The sequence below is a fragment of the Zonotrichia leucophrys genome, chromosome 4A, assembly GCF_028769735.1.
Source record: "Zonotrichia leucophrys gambelii isolate GWCS_2022_RI chromosome 4A, RI_Zleu_2.0, whole genome shotgun sequence".
Classification (NCBI taxonomy): Eukaryota; Metazoa; Chordata; class Aves; order Passeriformes; family Passerellidae; genus Zonotrichia; species Zonotrichia leucophrys.
Genome location: NC_088174.1, coordinates 15,593,606 through 15,610,534, shown reverse-complemented (window position 1 = coordinate 15,610,534; position 16,929 = coordinate 15,593,606). Strand labels below are relative to the sequence as shown.

Here is a 16,929-nt window from a genome sequence, read left to right as displayed (position 1 = left end):
CCAACTCCATAACCTCCCAGGAAAAGAATACTTAAGTTCATTTGCGCAGCAGGTAGCTGTGGCTTTACACTCTCCCTACACACGCTGCAAAGAGAACAACAGCAAAGAGCTTCAGTGAACAGCGCGGGGTTTGCTTTCCCCAGCGCCGGGCGCTGTTTCGCTGGGTGCCGTACGGGGAGCGGTGGGTGCGGAGCCGTCCCGGGCAGTGCCGGGGCCGGGGCGGGGTCGGCCGGGGCTCCCCGCCCGCAGGTGCGGCCCGCCCAAGGCGCGGCCCGCGCAGGTAAAGCCGGAGCGGCCCCGCCGCTGCCGCCGCCGCAGTCCCGCCGCGATGTTCGGGGCGCAGCAGCCGCTGCAGCCGCCCGCGCTGCCCCCGCACCTCCAGCAGCAGCACCAGCACCACTACTACCGGCGGCAGCAGCACTACAGCACCCTGCCCGCCCGCCGGCCCTGCCCCGAGCCGCCGCCCTGCCCCGAGCCCCCGCCGTGCCCGGAGCCGCCGCGGCCGCTGCCCTGCCTGGACCCCGCTCCGCACCCGCAGGACGTGGCCTACGACCGGGTGCGCACCTACGGGCCGGGCTGCCGCCGGCTCAGCACCTCCTGCTCCTCCCGGGCCGCCTCGCCGCTGGACTGCGGCCACGGCTGCGACCCGCCACAGGTACGGCAGGCACGGCCCGGCCCCTCGGGGGCTGCTCCCGGCCCGGATCAGGGGCCGTCGAAGCCGGAGCCCGACCCTGGGAGCTCCGGCGGGGCGGAGGCTCTGAGGGTCGGGACGGGTCCAGCCCCGGCCCCTCCGCGCGTTTCTCCCTGTGGGAAAGCCGCTGTGGGCGCTCCCCGCCGTCCCCTGGCTGTCTCCGGGCCGGGATGCGGTCCTGGCACCGGCCCCAGGCGGTGTCACCTTTTCGCACCCTTTAACGCGGCTCTGGCCGGTTGTGGCCCAGCCCAGCCCCGCAGGCGCTGCTCCCTTCGCACGCCGGGATGTCACTGCCTCTCTCTGCTGACTTGGGGCTGCTCATGTAAATAGAACCCGAAGCCTGTGTGGTTATTCGTTCTCTCTGAATCGATGGTGCTTAGTAAGGGCCGCCACTGAGGTGTTGGAGTCGGGCTTGGAAAGCCCTGGCAATGCAGTTCAGCAGGTTTGTTGTGTGTGTATCCAAGGCATGGCTTGAAAGTATCGGTGGAATTTAATGTCATTTTAACACGTGCAAAAGGTGTATTAAAACTAGAAACCAATAGCTTTAGAATGGATTTGACTGCAAAACCAGAAAGGAGATCAAAATTTATTCTCAAACCATTTTTCCTCATACAGCAGAATGCCATTAAAAACTATAGGATTGCTCTGCTGTACTCAAATGGCAATGTACATTTATTCAAGATGAACTCTTACTGAATTTTCTTTCCTGTGTTATATTTACCTGCCAGAAAGAGTCTGGATTAAGACCAATACAATATCTGCATTCCTTTCAAAGCAGTATTTGGATAGTTTGAGGGCTGCCTTCCTCTCCAAGATGGTTTATGTAAATCCTGGGAAGTGAGCAAGCAGCTGTGATAATAGAAGGACAAGAGGAAACAGCCTCAAGTTGTGCTAACAGAGGTTCAGGTTGGATATTAGGAAAAAAAATTGTTCATGGAATAGATGGTTAAGCATTGGAACACACTGCCCAGGGAATTGGTGGACTCAGCATCCCTGGAAGTGTTCAAACGTGTCTGTGGCACTTGGGGACATGGTCGAGTGGTGGCCTTGGCTGTGCTGTGTATGGTTGGACTCCGTGATCTTGGTGAGTTTTTCCTGAACGAATCTGTGATCTAAGGGCTTTGTAGGAGGTGGTGATGGCAGAGCCATTCCCTCTGTATCCAGGTTGTTAATCCTCTTTTGCAAGATGTGGGGCAGGAGTGTAAACACAGGTCTCTCACCTCCCAGATAAGTGATCTGCTCAGCTAGGCTGGATGATAGTCTGAATTGCAGTTAATTAATTAAATATTCATTGGCATAAACACTGCAGTCCCAAGCTTCCTCAGCCTGGATAAGTACGTGAACAAGGATTACAGACTCAAATGCTGTCGCTGCTCTATGGAGGATGTTTAATTTCCAACATCTGTCGTAGTCACTGAATCCATTATGTCCTGCTGATGAAAACTAATTTCTTGCTGAAGTGTTTTGCTGGACGAGACTTTAAAGCCAAGAGGGTGTAGCTCAGTCAGGCTTTGTGTGGGTTGCAGTTTCAGTGGTGGAGAAGGAAGGCGCCTAATACAGATTATTAGGAAGTTATTAAGGCAGAAAACAGTAACAAACAGGGAAGTCAGCTGGGAGGAGGCAGAAGTGGCACACTCGGTGCTCCATGGGAGTTGCCCCAGAGAAGCCCTGGGAGGGGTGCAGGACATTCCCCAGGAGTGGATCAGCTGCCCTTTGAGCCCATTGTGTGGGGTCTCATAAAGTGAATAATGGACTGATCGCAAGCTCCCATCTGTGTTTGGTGTACAGGAGGATTTGGGGTTGGGGGCAGCCCAGAGCTGCAGTTTGAGCTCTGTGCTGCTGCTAAAGCAAAGGGCTGGCTTTGAGCAATATTTAATTTGCTTCTGCAGAGCTTGTGTGGATTTACAATAACAGACATGTACATCCCTGTTGACACAGTGCTAGTCTTCAGTGATGTGGCTGGCTGTGCTCTTGTCTTTATGTACACTTCTAGTAGGCTGGAGAGAGGGAGAATTTGAAATTGCTGTGTGCACAGAGAACATGTGCTGGTACTTTATGTGGTTCAGGATTCAGGGGTTTTCTACTTTTGTGGTTTGTGTTATCTGTGGAGAAATTCACAGCAAATTTTGCTTTGCTTGATCTGAATGAGAAGTATTTGGAATAAATTGCCTTCTGGTGTGGCTTATGTGCATGAATCCCTTCTCCATGTCATGAAAAGATAATTCATAAAGTGGCACATATAAAATGTTTGCAGAGGGCAGAACCCTGGCAGGTTTTGTAGAGGTTCTCTGTCCATGTGAGACGTTTTGGGAGTCAGGAGTTTGTGTGGCTGGGCTCAGTTCTGTGACGTGCAAAGGGCTCCCATGAAAATGGTGTAATATTAACCAGCTTTAGGGCTGGTCTGTGGTGTAACAGCCTCAAACTCAGCCTGCCATTTCCCCATTTCACCTGCCAACTGGAACTCATAAATCATGAGCAGATGACTGGATTGCTTGTCATTAGCAAGACAATGTGTTGTGGATAAAGGCCTAGATTCAATTCTCACTTTCATCTCTGGGTTGGCTGAAGCCAAGGGTAACCTGTTGAAATTTAAAAAAAAAAAGGGACATTTGATTGCTTCTACATAAAATTGGCACCCTAAAGATAAATCTATCAAATGCTTATTCTAAAATTAATAAATCTTGTTTAGAAATCTTAAAGACTATCAAAAATATTCATGCAAGTTTTAGTGTTACCTTTTAAAATTCTCCTTATAAGCCCCATGCAGGGGGCTGGAACGGGAAGAACTTAAAAGTCCCTTCCAACCCAAACCAATCTGTGATTCTGTAAAACAGACCCAGACTGACTGCTCAGGCTGTCATGAATTCCAAACCCACACCAGCACTGGGCTTCCCCTTTGGAATCCCACCTTCCCCTTCCTTATCCCAGACAGAAAATGCTGCATCTCCAGACTCTGCATCTTCTGACTGCCTGGAGAGAATAACCTGAGCTGTGCCCCTTGGGAATGCTGGAAAACAGAAACAGCCCAAGATCCTTTCCACGTTCCCCCTGCTGGGACAGCTCCAGAGGTGCTGGAGGTGGCAGCTCCTTGTGCAGAGCCCCGAGCTGTGTGTGGGCAATCCAGGCTGGCACAGACACCGCGTTTCTGCCTCTTGGTCCCCTCCCAGCCTGTGCCAGTCCAGCCTGCTTGGCTGGAATGGGAGAAAGGGCAGGCAAATCCCTGTTTGTAAAGCAGTTCTTTGAAAATGAAAGAGTTTGGGTATCTCAAAAATAAGCATAATTTTATCCAGGCAAAACATTCTTAGGCTCTGTATAATATTGCATATACAATGAGAATATTATAAAGGTCTGTTTCAACTTAAAATGCTCCAGACTCCTGTGCTGTGGGTTTATTTCTCTGAGACACCCTGGATGTGTTGTCCTCTCTAGAGTTTGAGTTAGGCTGGACAAACATGCCAGGGTTTTCAGCAGATTCCAGGGCTGTTGTTCAGTGTCACACAGTGGCCATGGCTGTCCCTGTGCTGTCCCTGTGTCCTGCTGTCCCAGGGCTCTCTGGTGTCACAGCTCCGTGTGCTGCTCAGGGACACTGAGCTCGGGCTGTGCAGGCTCTGACACCCAGCTGAAGGAGGGACCAGTGGCCATTCCTGTGCTGAGTATTTCACATTTTAGTTCCAGTTGTGCAGTGCTGGTGGTGCAGGATTGGGCTGCATGTTCCACCTCTCTGTGCCGTGTCCCCAGATTCCTGCTGGCAGCAGCACTGAGCAGCTCCCCAAGTTTCTGCAGCAGTTTTAATTTTGAAATTTCTTAGTTACTCAGACTGCTGCAAAAACAGTTTCTTTTCTACTTTTGTTTCTCTTTCCTGGTGCTGTTATGATTCACTCTTGGGAGGTTTGGAAAACTGCTCCAGGCTTGCTAAACTTATGCAACAGTTGATAGGAGACCTGACCTACTTCAGGGCTGCTCTCACCTGGCTGAGACTGAGCTGCAGCAACACAAACTTCCCCCTGGCTTTGGGGAAGAAATGATTCATTATGAAAATTGGAGGTTTGTGCTGTGAGGGAGGATAAACAGCATGCTGCAAACTGACAAATTGCCCAGTCCTTAGATTGGGTTCAGTGGGAACTCTGCTTGGTTGGGTAAAATCTGGCTGTGAAGGGTTGCAGCAATGTGTGATTTGTTAGAACTGGTGGAGGACTGTGCCTGCCATTGCTTCTAGACAGTGCTGGGGCAAAACCTGAGGAAATCTACTTGAAAACAAAGCTGTTGCCAGGGACAGATTGTTGTAATTTAAAGAGGCACATCTCATTTTTCATTGCAGATGTGGGCATCATTCCCATAGGTGGCAGCTGTGGAGCTGTGTGCACTGGATGTGACCCAGGGGTTGTTGGGTGGCTCCTCTACCTGTTCACTTCTGAGTTTAACCAAAATCCAAATTTTCATGCCTTGGTGAAGCAAAAAGAGTATGATGCATCTCCATCTACACCAGCTGAGTTTGATGTGTAACATGAAAAAAACTAAAAAATAAAAGAGATGGGCTGGAACAGGGACATGGGATCCAGGAAGGCTTTGATTTGTAGCCTGTTCTGCTGCACTTACAGAAAATATGGACTAATTCCCTCAGACCTGCAAAGAGAGAAAAACCCAGCTCATAAAATGCAGTGAAGGATTGTGTCTTGCCGTGCTGCACATGGACCAATTCCTTTGGGGTGGGTTTAAAGCATCTCCAGGTGATTGTGGCCAGTGGATCCCAGAGTATTCCCAGCCAATGTCCATAATCAGATTCCTCTGGCAGAAGAGGTGTTGGAGGTTGAGCTGCAGTAATCCTGAGGGTTTTCTCCTCCCTTGCAGGGCACCATCCGCAGGATCATTATCGAGAACCCGGACCAGGTAGGGAAACTGGGCTGGGCCTCCCTCAGCTCCTCCCAGGGGATGGGAAACACCCTGAGAGCTCACAGCTCACACCTCTGAGGGTGGCAGGTGGAATTATGAGGGGTTGGAAACCCTGCAGAATGGCCACTCAGGCTCCCACATCTCAGCAGTTAAGTATTTATTAATACTGATTGATTACTGTTTCTACTGTATTTATTTCACATAGTCCCTATGCAAGCACAGCCACTTTGTTTCCAAATGGACACACACTCACGTGTTCACATCTCACATATCTCTAAATTATCTATTTTTAGTCAAAATTACACTAATCCTGAGTTTGCTGTTTGACAGGATTTATGGATGTTTTTATTTTTGTGCTTTACAGGAGCCATTATCCCCTTTTCTTAGAGGGGCCAGTTTCTCTCCTGGAAATAATGTCATCTATGAAAAAACAATAAGAAAATATGAGCTATTAAATCCCCTCCAAGTAAGTTGGCTGTTTATATTATCTATTGCAAGAAGAAAATTGAGTTGGTAGCAGGAAATTGATTTTTCTGGGTTGGGTTGGTTCTGGGTTTTTTTTTATTTTTGTTAGGAGTAGCTTCCAACCTGAGAACTGCCTTGTTGTGATCTAGGATACATTCTCAAAGTAAATGAAGCAATATTTAAGGAGACCAGAAAGTAGAATGTTTGCCATATTTTTCCTAAGAATTTATTATTAATTAACACTGAAAACTGCTGTTGTATCTGTAATATTGTCCGTCTGTATCTGAATAGGGGCTGTGAATTAGTTTCCTGGAATAGCTTTATAACAGAACAACCAAGATACATTTTTAGAAAAAAAATTAAAACCACAATTTTTTATTTTACTAACTCTTGAAAAAATATATGTGGTAAACCTGTCTGAAATTTCATCTCACAATTGGTGTTTTGTCAATAGCAAAAATATTGCTCCATTTTATTGCTCTGAAACATTTCCAACAGGAAAAAAAATTGAAGTTTAGCATATGTCAGAGTGATTTACCTGAGGGTTTTTTTTTTAATTTTGTTTTTTCCTGCCTCTCTGGATTTCAGACAGCTGAGTTCTGTGATATCCAGGCTCTGAGGTGGGAAAGATAAAAAACTGCAATTACAGATAACAGTTTCTTTCTTTCTGCAGATGATATGCAAAGAAAATAATAAAAAATTGTGGAGTTTAGCACAAGAAATCATAGTTTTATTTCTGGTTTTTGTTACCTGGACTATGTTTGGATTTCGGTAAAATCAGGAGCATACTTTCTAAAGGAAATTTTCATGTGTAGTGGGACATCCACCTTGGGAAAAGTTTTTTGCCTGTGCTTCTCACTGGCAGCTACTGGAATTGGAAGGAAAATGGGCGAATTACAACCCTGTTACGTATAAAAGCAATTTAGTTTGGATTATTAAAACATCCGAAGCCACCACCAGCGCTGCCATCACAGGCACATTTCATTCACTACTGAGGTCGATGTGCCACTCCATGCAGTGCCCAGCATTAACCCTTCCTGTGCCAGCAGGGGCATTTCCATCCATGCAGTGCCCAGCATTAACCCTTCCTGTGCCAGCAGGGGCATTTCCACCCCTGCAGGGTGCCCAGCATTAACCCTTTCTGTGCCAGCAGGGGCATTTCCATCCATGCAGTGCCCAGCATTAACCCTTTCTGTGCCAGCAGGGGCATTTCCATCCATGCAGTGCCCAGCATTAACCCTTCCTGCCCCAGCAGGGGCATTTCCATCCATGCAGTGCCCAGCATTAACCCTTTCTGTGCCAGCAGGGGCATTTCCCACCCCTGCAGTGTACCCAGCATTAACCCCTTCTCCCCCAGCAGAGGCCTTTCCCAGCACTGACAGGTCCTTTCTCCCCCAGCAGGGGCATTTTCCACCCCTGCAGTGTACCCAGTATTAACCCTTTCTGTGCCAGAGTGGCATTTCATCCATGCACCGTGTACCAGCATTAACCCTTTCTGCCCCAGCAGTGGCATTTCCATCCATGCAGTGCCCAGCATTAACCCTTTCTGTGCCAGCAGGGGCATTTCCACCCCTGCAGTGTACCCAGCATTAACCCTTTCTGTGCCAGCAGGGGCATTTCCATCCATGCAGTGCCCAGCATTAACCCTTTCTGTGCCAGCAGGGGCATTTCCATCCATGCAGTGCCCAGCATTAACCCCTTCTGCCCCAGCAGAGGCCATTTCCATCCATGACAGGTCCCTTTCTCCCCCAGCAGGGCATTTTCCACCCCTGCAGTGTACCCAGCATTAACCCTTTCTGTGCCAGCAGAGGCATTTCCCACCCCTGCAGTGTACCCAGCATTAACCCCTTCTCCCCCAGCAGAGGCCATTCCCAGCACTGACAGGTCCTCTCGCGCAGGAGCGGCAGTTCCCGGTGTGCCCGCCGGAGCCGTGCCCGCCGCCCCCGGTGACACAGCAGTGCCAGCAGACACAGACGGGCAGTCCCTGCGAGCTGTGCCCGGGCCCGGGCAGTGACGAGTGCCGGGGACACCCCGTGAGGAGGGGCACGGCCGCCCCAGAGCTGGTGAGGGCTCCTGCTTTGCTCTGTGCTCGGTTCGCTCTCAGGCAGGGACAGAAGCCGGCAGTGAGCGGGTTTGGGCTCTGCAGCCTCCAGGGGGACTCTCAGCACCAGCCGCTGCCACTGAGCGGGGTCTGTGTGTCTGTCTGGGACTGCCCAAGGCTTTCTCACCTGCTGTTGGGGGGAAGGGCTGTTTGGGAGGTGTATTTCTGATTGTCACAGACCTGTGTGCACTGACTGAGGTGAGCCTGTGGTGTTTATCTGAGCTCATTCTCACTGGGCTGGTTTTTTTTTTGATTTTGCTTTTCTTTACCCATCAATTCAGTCGGGTTTCAGTCTGTACACAAAGACTGAGGGATGCACAGCCTCTGCTTTGGGAGGGAACACACATTGCTTTAGAACCTTGGCAAACATCAGCTCAGGGTTCCTTTCCTCCTATGCTGATCAGCCAGGGCTTCAAATGTATTTCAATTTGATGCAAAAGCTGTTGACACAAATTCAGTGGAATCACTAATGCTTCCTGGTGTACCTACAGCCTGTTAGTGCAGCTGGGGAGGGAGTGCAGCAGGTCCCTCCTGTGCACCCAGTTGGGCTTTGGGTGACAAACACAAACACCCTGGGGACCTTGGTGTCAGACCTGTGCAGAACCTTCCAGAGCTGGACACTGCCATCAGCCGGCTCAGGACACTCAGCTTGGGCTGAGGACACTGCTGTGCAAGCAGGGCTCTGCTGGTTCTTGTTGTTCTAAAGGAAGTCATTCCTCTCTGTTCAGTTTACTGAAAACCAGCAGACATGGAAGACTCACTACCAAGAAAAGTGTAAATAAATTGAAAATTGCTAAGAGCAGCCAGACCCAAATCCCACCTGTAGCATTTTCATGTTCAGCTTTATCCAAAGAAGGGATCCATCCTGTCCTGATGCCCTGCCTGTCTCTGCCAGGTGAGCTGCCCCCAGGACAGCCCCGAGCAGCTCGACTGCCGCTTCTTTGGGGAGCTGCTGGCCGAGCTGCACCGCAAGAGCAACGACCTGTACAGCTGCCTGCTGCAGCACGTGGAGAAGATTGGGACAAGGTATTGCCACTGTCATTCCTGTGTCCCAGACACCCAGTTGTTTGTGAATTGGTTGTGCTCTTTGTTTCTTCCTGACAGCTGGAACTGACTGGATGTTTTACACATTCATCTGATTTGCAAGTAACTGAGGACACAGAAATGCTGTAAGCCAAGGAAATTTATTGAATGTGATGCTTAAGAATTGTGTTTCCCACACATGTTTGTACATTGAGCAAACAAGAACTTACTTACAGCAAACTCTGACATATATTTCATGACACAATTCTATTGCTGTGTCCTGAACAACCCAAATGTCCAAATTTCCTCAGTCCTGTTGTGATGTTGTGTCATGGATTAAAGGATAGCCACCACCATGCATAAAACTCAGTCTCTACATCCAAATGAACATAAAACACATTTTCTGCAGAGCCCTGCAGACCATCTGTGGCAAGAAATGAGAGTCCCAGCAGGCAGTGCCCTGCACAACCACAACCTTCCCCCCTTCCCTCCCATCACCCTCATTCTTCCCCCTCACTCCCAATCTGGTGCCTTCCAAGGTCACTGAATAAGGAAAGTGGTCCTGTAGCAGGGCAAAAAGGGAATTTAACCATCACAGAAACCCTGAGTCAACACTTAGAGCAGGGCAGGGAATTGCAGCAGAGTTGTGGGCAAACCATTACCCAGGCAATTAAGGGAGTAATTGGCTTTACTGCCCAGTTATCCCATAATTGGGATAACTGCCCAAAGGACTGGGGACAGTCAGCCTGTGTTTGCTGTGCTGCTGCAGGACTCCAGTCTCCTCAGGAATTCCTCTGCTGAAGGTAATGACTCTTCAGCTGAGAGAGACCCTTCCTTGCTCTGTATTGTCCAGATAATCTTTTAGTGGTGAATGTGGGCCTGAATCCTGCAAGTTCTCAAGCAGCTTTTTGTGTTTTACAGGAACCACGACATCGAATTCACGTGCCAGGTAAGGCCCAGGCTGTCCCTGCCACCACTGGGGGAGGGCTCAAGCAAACAAAGCCAAAGCAGCTGAAATGAAGGAGCCTGGTCTCTGTCAATGCTTCCTGCTTGGTAAAAACATTCAGAGCCTGAAAAACACTGCCAGGCAGGTATTTGCAAATGTGATAATACTGAAAGGAAACATCAAGAATTTGCATTATTCCAGTATGAGAGTCAAATTTTGGAAGTCTCTTCTGCTGTTCCAGTAATGGTTTCACTGGAAAATGACTTGCACAGGTACCTGCATTTTTACAATGTGTTTTTTGCAAAGGCTCTTTCACTCCCTGGCCAGTGAAGCTGCTGCTGAGCAGCAGGAGCTGCACCTTTGAAGGCATTCAGTGTGAATGGGGCAGAAATACCTGTCCAGGGTTCACCTGCAGGAAGCAAATGCCACTGAATCCTGGCAGCATCTCCTGGTGGTCAGCTGGGGTTTACTGGCAGCCCATTCAGAGGTTTTGCCCCACCATAAACTGCTGGGAGTTGTTGTAGCATCAGCTGTTAATTCCTGAGAGAGGATTGGTTTGAATACTGCTTTTAAATGTTGAATTTAAGCATTTGAATATATGCTTCATGTATCACTTTATCTCACTTTGTACATGCCCCACATATAAAAGACTTTGGAAGTTTTCTGGATAGACTTTGATCTATTTTTGTTCTTATTTGCCTTGTGCTAAAGATGTTTTTCATAGCAGAGCTGTGTAATTAATGAAGAAACCACATTACTAATCTACCAGGCAAAATTCTTAATCAAGATGTCTCCCCTTTCCTCCCTTCTTTGCTTAGACTGAAGATGTTGAAGAATTAATTCCCAAAGGACTGTCTGAGGCAACAAAGCAGCAGATTCGTTATCTCCTGCAGGTATGGCAGCTCGGCAGCCTGTAGGGGCTGGGAGTAGGAGCTGGCTCACACACAGGAGGGATTTGGTACATAACACCCTTCACTCTGCATTCCCTCATCCCACTGTTTCTGGAGCGAGGGGGTGGAATGGTGGCGTTAAAGGAAATGTCACATGGACCCACAGTTCACTTGTGTATTTTAAACTGAGCTCTGCTGGGGCTTTCCTGCAGTTTCACTGAAACTGTCTTGGCTTTTGACCACTGACAGGAGAACAGGGACCTTTCATCTTTGTGTGTTGTGTGTTAAGGCTTTAAAAGCCAAACACAAACAGGAGGTGCTAAAAGCCCAGCAGCAGAGCCTGAATCCCACCTGCTCCCTGGCTGGGCACGGAGCAGGGAGGGAGCTGAAGAACCAGCCCAGGGGAACAAAACCCTTCACTCCTGAACCACAGCAGGAATGGTTGTGTTTGCTGCTGGATGCCAAAAGCACAGCTCAGCACTCAGAGCTGCCTTGGCCAGGCAGGTGTGTCAGAGCAGCATCCAGGGCAGCCTCAGCAGGAGTGTCCTGATCTGGGCTCCCTCAGGTAGGGGAAGGGTGATCCTACCTGGCAGCTGCACCTTGGAATCACTTCCTGGTAAAAAATCCATTGAAATGAGCTTGAGAAGGAGCAGCCTGGTCTGAGTTCACAGCTGCCCTGCTCTGACCTCCCCCTCCCTTCCGTCTGGAATTGTTCTGTGCTTCTCTTACAAGGAAAAGGGACATCAGCCCCATGGACATTCCAGCCAGCATGAGGACATTCCATGGCCTCACACTGGCACACTGTCCTGAGGGGCTGGTTCAGCTCCAGGTGAAAAGCTGGAACAGGCATTTCCTGTTGTGTCTGTGTCCAGCTGGTTTTACATCCCCACAGCTGTGATTATAAAATGCTGCCAAAATGGCTTTTGGGGAACCAGGTGTTGTCAGGATCCACCCAGGGTGCTCTCAGACCCCTTGGCCATCAGAACCATAAGGCAAAAGGAGCATTACAACTTGAGTGTATTTTGTGTGTCCTTTCACAGTCTATTTTTCTTCTTTTAAATAATATACATGTATCATGAAATGCAACAATTTATATTTTCACCTGAATCAATACACAGCTATTAAAGGCATTAAAATTAACATTCCAAAGGAGAACAGTGTTGGGCTGTGGTCACTTATGGTTTTCTCTTTCATCCAGGTGACTCCTTTCATCTTTGGGATCTTTTTTCCTTTTAAAGGGAGGAGTTGGCTGTATGAGCTTTTTTAATTTAAATTTTTAAAAATGTTAATTAAATTCCCTCATCTTTGAGCCCAAAGCTTTGCCAGATCTCAAACATGACTCATTCCTCTGTGCCTTTTCAGGCAGGGCAGTAATTTTTAAAAATCAGTGTGAGCACAAAGCTTTTAAAAGCTCAAATAATAATTGTACAATATTAACACATTTATTTTTCCCTTTATTGGTGTACAAAGGCAGTTCCTTACCCTGTTGTTCCTTCCATTTTAACAATGTTGTCCTGCGTTACAAGGCAGAAATTGAACACTGGCGTTTGCAGAACAAAGAGCAAGGAAAATGTTTCCTGTAGAAACTGTGGGCACTTCAAAGGATGTGCAATGGTTTCAGAAGTTACTGTCAGCTGTAAAGCAGTTTCTGTTCTGCCTCTTGTCAGGCATATTGTAAACAAAGCTGCCTAATTAATCCCAATTATCCTTTTCATTTCTTCCCTCCCAGATGAGAGCGACATCGGACAAATCCCTGAGACTTGTGCTTTCCACCTTCAAGAACCTGCGGGAGGAGCTCTGCCATCTGCAGGATGACCTGGGGGTGAGTCCTGCTCCTCATCCTCCTCATCCAGCTGGCAGCAGGAGCCCAGGGCTGGCACTGCAGGCTGTGCCTGTGCTGGGGGCAGTGGCTGCTCTGGCAGCGCCTCAGGGGGCTGCAAGGACAGGGGTGGCTTTGGCAGCTCCCCAGGTTCTCTGGGCTGGATGGACAGGGGTGGCTTTGGCAGCTCCCCAGGTTATCTGGGCTGGATGGACAGGGGTGGCTTTGGAAGCTCCCCAGGTTATCTGGGCTGGATGGACAGGGGTGGCTTTGGCAGCTCCCCAGCTTCTCTGGCCTTCAGCCATCCCAGCCTTGTGGCTGTGGATGCAGGCAGCAGACAATTCCTGCTGGGGAAGCAGCAATGTTTCCCACCTCAGCCCAAGTGCTCAGCACCGCTGGGAATGTCACAGCATTGTCCTGGAAAATGCAAAGTTGAAGGAGAAGAATTTGAACTTGAACACAGAACAAGGAGTCGGTGCAATGGGCTTAGTTTTGGGATGGTTTTTGTTTGTTTGGGGTTTTTTGTTGGCTTCTATTTAAATTGTTTCTGAGGCAGACTGGAAGGGCAGTGATCCAGGATCCCAGTGCTCACCACCCAGCACAAAGCCACAGGCACTACAGCGTGTGCTATGTACCTAAACCCAAACTTTCAAGGAAGCTGAGCATTCTCTCAGCTCTAAAACATCCCTTTATTAATGACTGTGTTGCACTTTATGGGAAGAGTTTACTTAAAAATTGCAGCTTTCGACTGTAAACTTTTGACTTTTGTCCTGCAGAAGCTGGAAACTGACAATATCTTGCTGAAGAAGGATCTGGCTTTTAAGGATTCCCAAGTGAAAGAATATGAAACAATGCTGGCTTCTCTGAGAGAGAACAATCGTCAGCAGCAGGTAAATCAAGAAACATTTCCAGGGTCATTCCAGGCAGCCAAAATGGGGGCAATTTGCTGACTTGTGGGTACTCTGAGGAACTGCTGCCTGCTGTGTGTGTGATGCTGTTCCTCCCCTGAGGAGTTCCAGGCGCTCATTCCCCCTGTGCTTTGCAGCAAGGGCTCAGGGACAGCACTGCCAAGTGCCGCTCGCTGGAGGAGCAGCTCCTGTCCCTGCGGCTCAGCGAGGGCGACAAGGACTGCCAGCTGAAGGAGCTGGAGTACAGCAAGAGGGCCCTGGAGCAGGAGATCCAGAGCCTCAAGCTGCAGGTGAGGGCTCACCTGCCTGGGTGCCATACTCAGAGGGATCAGTGTAAGGAAACTAACAATGAAAGCATTTTTTTAAAATAAAATTGGGTTCTTTGTGCAGAGCTGCTCCAGCCCGACGCTGCAGACCACGACGGACGAGCTGTCCAGCCGATATGTGGAGATGATCAACAACCTGAGGGAGGACAAGGACAGGGAGATCCGCAGCCTCAGGGTGAGGGGCTCTGCTGGTGTGTGCAGGGACAGCTGCTCCTGCTCTTGGAGCAGCAGAGATCTTCCACAGGCACTTTTTGGGTGTCTTCTGGCTGTGCAGTTACTTTACTCACAGACACTGGTGATGGTTTAGCACCTTTATAGTAGAACATAAAACTGTGATTTAAAAAAAATCCAACCGTTCTTTACATGAAAAAATTAGGGATCAACCTGGTTAGTGGGCTGTGCTAGAGGGATATTTTGTGTGTCCTGATAACATAAGAAATTAGTCAAAATATGCTTAAATATTATGCTTAATATGCTTAAATATGTTAGGAAACAAAAATCCCAATCACAACTGTATTTAGGAAATCTCTCTCATGGAAATCAGTGGGAAAAGTCTCCAGCTCTGGAAGCCAATTCAACTGGTTCAGTGTTGGTTTAGCTTGAGAATTGTAAAATCATTAAATTAACACTGGCTAGAATTCAGTCCAACTAGCACTTAATGAATTTACTGTTTGGCTCAACTTCCTGACCTGAAAATCCCTGGGTCTCACTGTTGGTGGTGTCAATGAAATGCCACCCCAGACCCTGGGTGGGTGCTGAGGGGCCCTGCCCAGAGCCCCCACACCTGAGAGCTGCTGCCTTGTTCTGCAGTCCCAGCTGTGCCAGTTCCAGCAGGACATAACCAGGAGAGAGGGGAGCAACAGCGACTTGCAAATGAGGCTGCACGAACTGACCTCGCTGCTGGAGGACAAAGAGGCTTTTATTAAACAACAGCAAGAGGTAAAATAATACAAGTTATTCCTCTGAGGGTTTTTGTGTTTAAGCCTGCATGGTATTGTGTAGGTGGAACCTTACCAGGAAGTCCCTTGTCCTCTCCTGGCTCAGTAATGGGGGTTAGGATTTGTTCTACCTGAATGCTGTTTCTCTGCCAGCCTTCTGGAAGGGCAGATTTTCAGACTGTTGAGACAAATTTCTGCAAATATTTTGTTGTGGCTTTAGTGAACTGATACTTCAGAAAACATGACTTCACATCAGTGTTTGCTTTTGGTTTTGTCAGGAGCTCTTCAGACTGAAGCATGACAAGTTTTCGGGCAGTCAGTCCCCTGGGGTGACAGCCATCATCACCAAAAAGTAACGTGTTATTCACCTTTTTTAGAAACGCATCCTTTGGGCTTTCCTTTGTTTAGACCCTCTTAAGCAACCTTTTCAACTCTCTACAGGTACAGGAATCAGTATCCTATTCTGGGTCTCCTGTCTGATGACTACAAGGTCACATCACCTGTCAATAAATCACAAACGATTGTAATTGAGAGGACGGGAGAGATCTGGAAACATGTAAGTTACCTGGAGAGGGACTGTTCCCTCTGCAGTCCCTGAGTGTTCAATTTAACTTCAAAGCAAATGTTCCCCAAACTGAGAGCTCAGCGATGCCCTCGTGGTAATTTAACTGCAAAAAGCAAAGTGACTGCAGCCAGGGAAGTGCCCTGGCCTTTGGAGCAGGCAGTAATTGGTGGGTGTGGTACAAATAAAACCTTTTGTTGTTTTCTCTGGCACGTAATTACCCTGAACAAAAGCATCAGCGCTGCTCCAACAGCGGCCCCGGGGTGTTGCTGTCCCGGGCAGGTAGGCAGGGGCTGTGTCCTGCTGTGCTCTGGTGAGCAGGGATTTGGGAGGAATGTGCTCCTCTGCGTTAGGAACATTAATGACTCCAAGCCATTACTAAAACACACAAAGCACCCCATCCCTGAAACTCACCCTGAGCCAGGGCAGTGACAAACCCAGGAATGCAGAAGAGTGGTGACATTTTAAGGAGTGATTCAGAATAAAAATAGAAAACAGGGCTGCAGAAGCTATTTCTGTTCCAGGCAGGGCTCGTGGTGCCAAGTCTGGCTACAAGGTGAAGGATGGAGACATGGCAGGGTGGCCAAGCAGGGCTGGTGGTGGCTGCAGGCACAAGGTCACAGCAGCACCTGGACACAACCACGGGGGGGCACAGCCAGGGGACAGCTCTGTGACAGCCTGGGCAGATGCAGGTAACACACCTGGCCTGTCCCTCAAGGGGACCTTGCCTGCAGCAGGGTTAAAAAAGCAAAAGGCTCAGGCACTGGCAAAGAGCAGAGTTTTATTACTGATCCCTAAACCTCACCCAGGTGCATTGCAACCTAGTGAAATGTCAAGTAATGAAACAGCAACAGAGAAATGAAAAAGTAAAGTGTTTGGTACAGAGGAAAGGCTCACAGGTCCCCTTGGACGCTGTACAAGAGAAAACAAGTAGGTAATTAAATGAGATGCTTTACAGGAGATTGTTTCATAACAGAAACAAGTTTGTGTATTTCTTCTAACAAGCTGCTTGTTTCTTTTAGGAATGAGAGAAACCTCTGAGCCCTCAGAGCTGCTCCAAGGAGTTCACCAACCACTAAAACTGCTTTACTTTCTGCTCTTCTGCATCCAAGAAAAGGTTCAGTCTGATAGCAAGGAAGGCTGGGAAAACATTAAGGACTCACTTTTCCCTCGGAGGAGTGGGATGCTTGGGATGCTATCCCTGTGTGGACTTCAGCTGTTCTTGACTAGCTCCTGTTCTTCACACAACCTAGGAGACAAAAGGAAGACACCTGAAACCTTTTCCTCTTGGTCCTTGTAGCCATGTTCTGTCTCTTCATGCTGAGAGTGGGAATGACCCCGATGTCAGCCCCACCCCTCCCACAGCTGCT

General features: G+C 48.8%; 1 protein-coding gene across 2 annotated transcripts; it reads left to right on the top strand.

The window, feature by feature from the left end:
- Positions 1–321: 321 nt before the first annotated feature.
- On the top strand, positions 322–16,721 carry POF1B (POF1B actin binding protein). Of its 2 annotated transcripts, XM_064712712.1 has the most exons (15): positions 322–655; positions 5,540–5,578; positions 5,946–6,047; positions 7,945–8,109; positions 9,043–9,173; positions 10,092–10,119; positions 10,935–11,009; positions 12,736–12,828; positions 13,602–13,715; positions 13,871–14,023; positions 14,124–14,234; positions 14,870–14,998; positions 15,276–15,349; positions 15,439–15,553; positions 16,582–16,721. In XM_064712712.1, the coding sequence occupies exons 1-15, from the start codon at positions 329–331 to the stop codon at positions 16,585–16,587; spliced, it is 1,662 nt and encodes a 553-aa protein (XP_064568782.1). In that variant the 5' UTR covers positions 322–328; the 3' UTR covers positions 16,588–16,721. The 2 variants fall into 2 exon arrangements, with proteins under 2 accessions (XP_064568782.1, XP_064568780.1); XM_064712710.1 differs by lacking the exon at positions 16,582–16,721 and having other exon boundaries at positions 15,439–15,741.
- Positions 16,722–16,929: the final 208 nt, after the last annotated feature.

What these genes read in the sequence shown, in the direction of transcription:
- POF1B (XM_064712710.1), top strand. Translation starts at nt 329, where the DNA reads ATGTTCGGGGCGCAGCAGCCGCTGCAGCCGCCCGCGCTGCCCCCGCAC. An exon ending in AGCTATTAAATCCCCTCCAA is followed by an intron (nt 6,048 to 7,944) that starts GTAAGTTGGCTG and finishes CCTCTCGCGCAG; the next exon opens with GAGCGGCAGTTCCCGGTGTG. An exon ending in ACATCGAATTCACGTGCCAG is followed by an intron (nt 10,120 to 10,934) that starts GTAAGGCCCAGG and finishes TTCTTTGCTTAG; the next exon opens with ACTGAAGATGTTGAAGAATT.